Source organism: Macrobrachium nipponense, chromosome 11, assembly GCF_015104395.2.
Source record: "Macrobrachium nipponense isolate FS-2020 chromosome 11, ASM1510439v2, whole genome shotgun sequence".
NCBI classification, from domain to species: Eukaryota; Metazoa; Arthropoda; class Malacostraca; order Decapoda; family Palaemonidae; genus Macrobrachium; species Macrobrachium nipponense.
In genome coordinates, this window is record NC_061087.1 from 18,152,843 (window position 1) to 18,160,342 (window position 7,500).

The 7,500-nt window shown below is 33.1% G+C and overlaps 1 protein-coding gene across 1 annotated transcript in view; it reads left to right on the forward strand.

Moving 5' to 3' along the window:
- Positions 1–3,791: 3,791 nt before the first annotated feature.
- LOC135214106 (histone H3.v1-like) overlaps positions 3,792–7,500 on the forward strand; it is a 149,374-nt gene continuing 145,665 nt past the window's right edge. The window contains exon 1 of the mRNA XM_064248229.1: positions 3,792–3,890. Coding sequence (XP_064104299.1) covers positions 3,792–3,890 — 99 coding nt within the window. The remainder of the gene's footprint in view (positions 3,891–7,500) is intronic.

A 7,500-nucleotide genomic window follows, 5' to 3' on the forward strand; every position in this document is an offset into this window, starting at 1 on the left:
TATACAACACACATATATACATATATATACATATAAATACATACATATTACAAATCATATATTTAAATATATATACTTATGCCCCAATTATGAAACAAATAGGCACAGGAATATCTGAATAGGACTTCAGTGACTCGAGTAATAATTTCCATACAAGTTTCCCTGACTGATCAGACTCGACACATTTTCTTTCCCTGAATCATATTCGATTTTACCTAAAGCGGTAGTGATGATTCTGACAGAAAAGGCACAGAAAGTCCCGCTTAACAATATCCTTTTTTTTTTTTTTTTAAATGCTTAAACGATAAAACACGGACTTTCCCTGGCTTCCTCATGAACACGATGTAAAATTGAAGGTTATAAAGTTTTCCCTTATGAAACAGGTGGGTGGACAAAGGGCGTAGATCTTTTTGAAAGACGAAAATTACTAAGAAGACTCACTAAATGAAACCTTTCTCAATCCTGAATAAACAAAGCATAAAATATACGAGTAGCTCGGGTAAAAATTATTAGAGTTTACGATTTGCGTCATCCTCGATATCAGTTTTCCTATCTTTCTCAGGTAAATAACTCTGCCATTCATACAAACATTTGACTGTCAATGAAGTAGTTAAATTGATTTCTTGTCTTTGTTTGGGTTATAAATATACTGTCATTTTCTGAAAAACGTATTATATTCCTCTTTTCCTTCATTAACAACTGCCATTTTCTCATGAGGTTTCTCTTATTTTTCCCCACAAAAAAAAATCATAATAGCGATAGCGAGCAGACACACGCACACGCGCACACGCACACACACACACACACACACACATGCACGCAATTCAACGCCTCGATTTCTCCTTTTTAAATATCCTCTCTTCCACTTGACCCTTGGCCCAGCATGCACTCACAAAACTTCAATTGTACCTCACAAATCGTGAATATTATTGGATCGTGCATGATTCCATTCCTCTCTTCTCTCTCTCTCTCTCTCTCTCTCTCTCTCTCTCTGCCATATAAATTAAAACAAGGCTTAGACATTTAACATTAAAGATATCGGGAATCCATTTTGTGTTTCTGACAACAAAGGAACATAATAGTTTCATTTGCAATTCTTGGAAATCCCGATATCCCGAATCAATTTTTTCCCTTTTTTTTAAGAATAATGTTGACATTTAAGTCATCTTTTTTTAAAAATAAAGTTAGTTATAAAAAAATTATCTATACGTAAATTAAATGCAATATGTACATTGAACCACGGGGTGTCATGTAGTACCTCTAACACACTGTAAATATTTCTATTTCTAAGAGAAACGAGTAAATCAGTGATAATGTTGAAAACTATATGACGGATCTGTTAGTTGTTTATACCGGCCGATACCCTCCCCCACCTTTTTTTTTATTATAGCTACATCACAGGTAATTTTTTTTTCTTAATTTTTCTTTTTTTAAAAGACGTGTCGACAGCCCACAGGCAGTCATCTAATAGAGTATAAAAATAAGTGACTTAAGATACGTTAGAAGAAATAAACCTAAGACAACTGAAATCTTTATATGTCCTTAGGAAACCTGATATACCAGCTGCATGCTGATGAGAAAAAGATAATAGTAAGAAGAATTGAGAAGATTCTATATAAATTAAATGGCGTTGAAGCAGTAATAATAATAATAATAATAATAATAATAATAAATAATAATAATAATATAATATAATAATAATAATAATAATAATAATAATAAAGTTATGTTTATATCATAGAAGAATTGAGAAGATTTTATATAAATTAAATGCCGTAAAAATCGCAATAATAATAATAATAATAATAATAATAATAATAATAATAATAATAATAATAATAATAATAAGAGTTATATCAATCATAGAAGAAATGAAAAGATTCTATATAAATTAAATGCCGTTGAACAGCTATAATAATAATAATAATAATTAATAATAATGATAATAAAAGTTATGTTTTATCAATCATAGAAGAATTGATAAGATTTTATATAAGTTAAATGCCGTAGAAATCGCCAATAATAATAATAATAATAATAATAATAATAATAATAATAATAATAATAATAATAATATATTATAATAATAATAATAATAATAATAATAATAATAATAATAATAATAATAATAATAATAATAATAATAATAATGATAATAAGAGTTATTTTTATCAATCATATTGAAAAAGATTCTATAAATAAATAAATGCCGTGAAACAGCTAATAATAATAATAAAATAAACTAATAATAATAATAATAATAATAATAATAATAATAATTAATGAGTTATTTTTATCAATCATAGAAGAATTGAATTAAAATTCTATTTAAATTAAATGCCGTTGAAACCGCCATAATAATAATAATAAATAATAATAATAATAATAATAATAATAATAATAATAATAAATAATAATAATCAATAATAATAATAATAATAACAACAATAATAATAATAATAATAACAAAATAATAATAATAATAAGAGTTATGATTATCAGTCATACGAAAGACGAAAGGTCAGAACTATAGCTACTCATCAACAACGGACTACAGCAAAACCTCGGAATAGACAGAAGAAAAAACGTCGACGCCTTCGAATGAGCTCATTTCATCCGCATCGATAAAAGTCACGGCGAAAAAGACGCGACTATTTAGATGGGCATTCCCGGGATTAATAATAGGTCATTCTGCCCGGGACGTAATTACCTGGTTATTTAATTTCCCGGATTATGATTAGCATGAAATTGGCGAATCACTGCCGAGGATTGGGGGGCAGGCAATCCCCAGGACTATCCGCTTTTAGGAATGATAATAAGCCATGAAATGAGAATTCTATCTAAATAGATAACTTGCTATCTCACAAAGATTATGGTGCCTCATTTCCCAACCTTCATATGCAGGAAGTCAAGGACAGACTAATCTGGATGAGAAGCGCCAAGAATAACTAAATGTAAAGTAATGATGCGTTTTTAGTCATTTAAATCTCTCATTTCGAGACTAATGATAATAGGCTTTTTTTTTTTTAAATAGGAGTATTGCTATGGCTGGCTCTGTGATTTTCTTTCCCTCTAATCAGGGTATCAGAATTTTTTTACCTTCCTTTTTCCTGTGTTTACCCCACTTGTTTTAAGACCAATCTTATCTTTGATTTTGTTTCTGCTATTTCTTTTGGTATAGGATCCATTGGGTTAAACGATGGCCCCCGCAGATGACCTCCGCATGAAACTTTCGAGAAAAATGTGGGCCACAAACATACATTAAATAATGTAGTTACGACGTCTTAGGTAAATATTTCTTAAAGTGTGAAATTCTAGAGGTCGCTCTTATAGCACAACCCTTTGAGTGATAATCTTCAATTAAGATATTTCAATTTCTAAAACCATTATAAAAATTACATTGCTCTGGCATTTGCAAGAATATTAAGAGAGGAAATTTTTATTAGTTTTTACATTTTAGTTGAACATGAGCATACCAACCTCTGATACATTAATACAATGTTTTTTTGTGTGCAGCCAGTGAGTTATTTGGACCCAAAAGGTCTGACAACTTCTACTAAACACTGTCGCACTACACATTTAGGGAATAGGTTACGAAGCTGTACCCACACACACACACACACACACACACACAGAGCAGGGTAATTAACCTATCTTGTTGACAGAAACGGAAAAGTCCATTAGCAGTAAAAGAGTTGGAATGGCCCTGATTATAAGGCGAAGTTTTGGAGATAAAAGAAGATAAAAGAAGACATCAAAGTCCCTCCGTCTTGTCAAAGACGAACAGCGAAATGGGCGACGGTTACCGAGCCCATGGGAGCAAGCATGAATCCTGGAAACGGGTCCTGGAAGCAGGAGGTTCCTTGCTGGAGCGGCGCGTCAACAACTTCGTGAATATAAATGACCGAAGGGAATAATCACCGAAAGAAGGGCAAATCCGATTCGCATATCGGAGAAAAGACACTTATCGTCTTACACAAATGGAAGACTTTCTGGAAGACAAAGGAACCTCATCGAGTCGACGACTGATAAGATCACTTTGATTCTAAGAGGCTCGTTATGGAATTAAAAAAAGAAGAAAAAAAACTGGACTCAGTTACGTAATACTACATACTGCATGAGCAACCGACTATTAATATATATTATGAATTCGCTGTAACTTACCAAGAAAAGTGACTGTAAGTGAATTAAAGTTGGAAAGAAGTTTTTATTAACCTAATTACTGGATCATTCGTTAGGTAGCCTGTTAACTTTTTTAATGAGCTAATCAACATGGACAGCCGTCTGTGCTAGAATGAAAAACGGGAAAAGGGAGGAATCATTGCTCCACCATTCCTGTGATATTAATATATCAAATACAATCAAACAACGCCTATATGAAATCTAGGACTATGACTCGTTAGTGGTGGCGGGGCTATTGTAGATTACGCCGGTCTTATGCCAGCACGGGATTTTGACCCTAAGAATGGTAAATTGTGAAAAGGTTTAGGAAACCCAGTGTAAACCTCTTGACTAAACCAAGCGGCATACACATATATGCGTACACACACACACCACACACACACACACACACACATATATATATATATATATATATATATATATATATAGTTATATAATATATATATATATAATGAATTTTTATCACATGACCGTGACGTTATCGATTCGGCTAACAAGTTAGCCGAGTCGATAACATCACTGGAGTCCGCTGGGCGCTGGTTCGAACCCATGAGAGGACGAAATTATTATCAGCTAAAAAATTCCCCTTCGGTTAACATATATGAAAATATATCATTCCGAGGTAGAGCAAATTAGATATTAAAGGACATTTGTAGCTCGATGTATAAATGCATATATATAAGAAATATTGGACTCCTACTTAAATATACATATTCGTAAGCATAAAGATATGTAACTGTTGATCTTGTAAGTAGCACAAGAATCATGGCACAGTATTCTGTTTGGAGAGACTAATAATAATAATAATAATAATAATAATAATAATAATAATAATACCCATTCTCGAATATGTGCCTCCTGTGCGGCGTCGGAAGACTACTGAATTTAGCAAGCGTGAATCCTTAGAGTAATAGGACACCCCTGTGCTCCTTCCAAGCAGGGAGGAACTTGAGCTACCAAAGGAAGCCTGCTAAAGCACTACTGGAAAGTTATTTAGCCATAAATACAAGAGGCTGACCTACATTTCGAACGCAGAGAATTGCAAAAAATGAAGGAATGCTGTTGGACTTCAGAATCTACTTGGGTGAGGTTTGATTGAGTGGGAAAAAAAACGTGAAGCCAAAGAGATATATATATCTATATATATATATATATATATATATATATATATATATATATAGTATATATATATATATATATATATAATTATATTTATTTATATATATGTATATAGTATATTGTTTAAATAAAATATATATACATATATATATATATATATATATATATAATATGTATGTATGTGTATATATATATATATATATATATATATATATATATATATATTATATATATATTACATCAGATCAGCGATTATAGACGTAATACGTAAGTGACAGTCGATCGGATTTAGACCCAGCTGTCAGGCGAGCGCACGTGTGTGTGTGTGTGTGTGTTGTGTGTGTGTGTGTGTGTGTGTGTTGGTGTTGTGACTGGGAACACTTAAATCCCAACCCAAGGGAATTACTCCTGGAATGCAAACTTACCCTGACTGGGATGCAGAAAATAAATATAAATATAAGCAGTGCCCAAATTAAATTCTAAGCGCATCAATAGAGTAAAGACTTTTCATGCATCAAATTAGAGTAAAGATTTTCCTTTTTCTTTTTTATAAATTTGTGGAAAAGACAAAGATGTAACTGATATCTTTATGACAGCTTCCACGCTCTGACAACAGCAACAACATAAAGTCATTATCAAATAGAGTCGATTTTCTAATTTGAATCTAACTACGAACCTATTATGATTACTCTCTCTCTCTCTCTCTCTCTCTCTCTCTCTCTCTCTCTCTCTCTCTCTATGTAAAAGTCTTGTCCCAGCAAAATTAAACAAATTACAATTAACATTTTATTCCTAATCACGAAAGTCCCATACGCACATACTCAAATTAAATTCTGTATCTACATTAAGGTTTCCTCTCTCTCTCTCTCTCTCTCTCTCTCTCTCTCTCTCTCTTTTATACAGTCGTAATATGAAAATTATAAAAAAAGTTTATAGATATTTCTTATAAAAAAAATTTTTGTATCTTCATAAGGGTTCCTCATCTCTCCTCTATCCTTCTCTCTCTCTCTCTCTCTCTCTCTCTCTCTCTCTCTAATTTATACAGTCGTAATATGAAAATCATAAGAAAAAGGTTATCGATATCTTACTTATAACAAAACAAATTTTTTATCTACATTAAGAGTTCCTCTCTCTCTCTCTCTCTCTCTCTCTCTCATTTATAGTCATAATATGAAAATCGTAATAAGGTTATCGATGTCTTACTTATAATGAAAAAAAATTTAAAAATCGCACTAAGACAAAATAAACTCTTGCAAGACGAGATTAGGACGACTTCTTGTGCTTGCCGCCGCCGCCGACGCCGCCGTCCGCTTCCCATCGGCGCGGAGGCAAGGTTAAAAGGCAGCTGCTTGCATTGGAAGGCACTAAGCGAGCCCATTACGAGGCGTTTCGAAAGAGGAACACCGGAGAATTTATGAAAGGGCGGCTTGGACCACTTACTAATTCGCCATACTTCTACGTCGACTGTAATTTCGGCCAAGACGAATGGCCGTCCGGGGTTAAGTAAGACGTTAATAGCGTATGCAGATCTTCACGACAAACTGATCACAGTCATTGCCAGCGATCATTTTTTCTTGAAATATATTTATTTGAGAGGCTCATGGCGGCGTCCAATTAGGGTTTTTTTATCTAATGGCAGACAAACTAGAGCTTGCGTCGCGTCTGACAGAAGCATTCGTCAAAGCTCTTCTTCAGCCGAGGAGGAAAGGAATATATATTCGCTTTTGTTATCCAATATTTTACATGCGCCTGCATGCTAATGGTAAGCATGTTCGCAGCCTGTCCCCTTCCTCTCTCTCTCTCTCTCTCTCTCTCTCTCTCTCTCTCTCTCTCTCTCTCTCTCTCTCTCTCTACTCCAGTTTGTTCCTGAGTCCCGTCATCGTGATTTTTTCTTTAATTCTTAACACAAATAAGGGTTTCGTCTTAATTCACCTTCATTCTTTTTCATTACTCTTGCAAATGACCCTTTACAATTTCAACTTCATATTTATGGAGTATTTCAGTATATTCTCTTTCTACTTCTTCCTATTCAGACATCGAACGATTAAAAGCTCTTTTTGTTATTTTAGTTCAAACTTGATAAAGCTTCACAGTTTTATCAACAATCATTTATGGCGAACGCTGAGAAACAAGATGCACATATATCACATGTGAGAACTTACCTGGATACACAGGCTCAAATGACATAAGCGTCAGGGT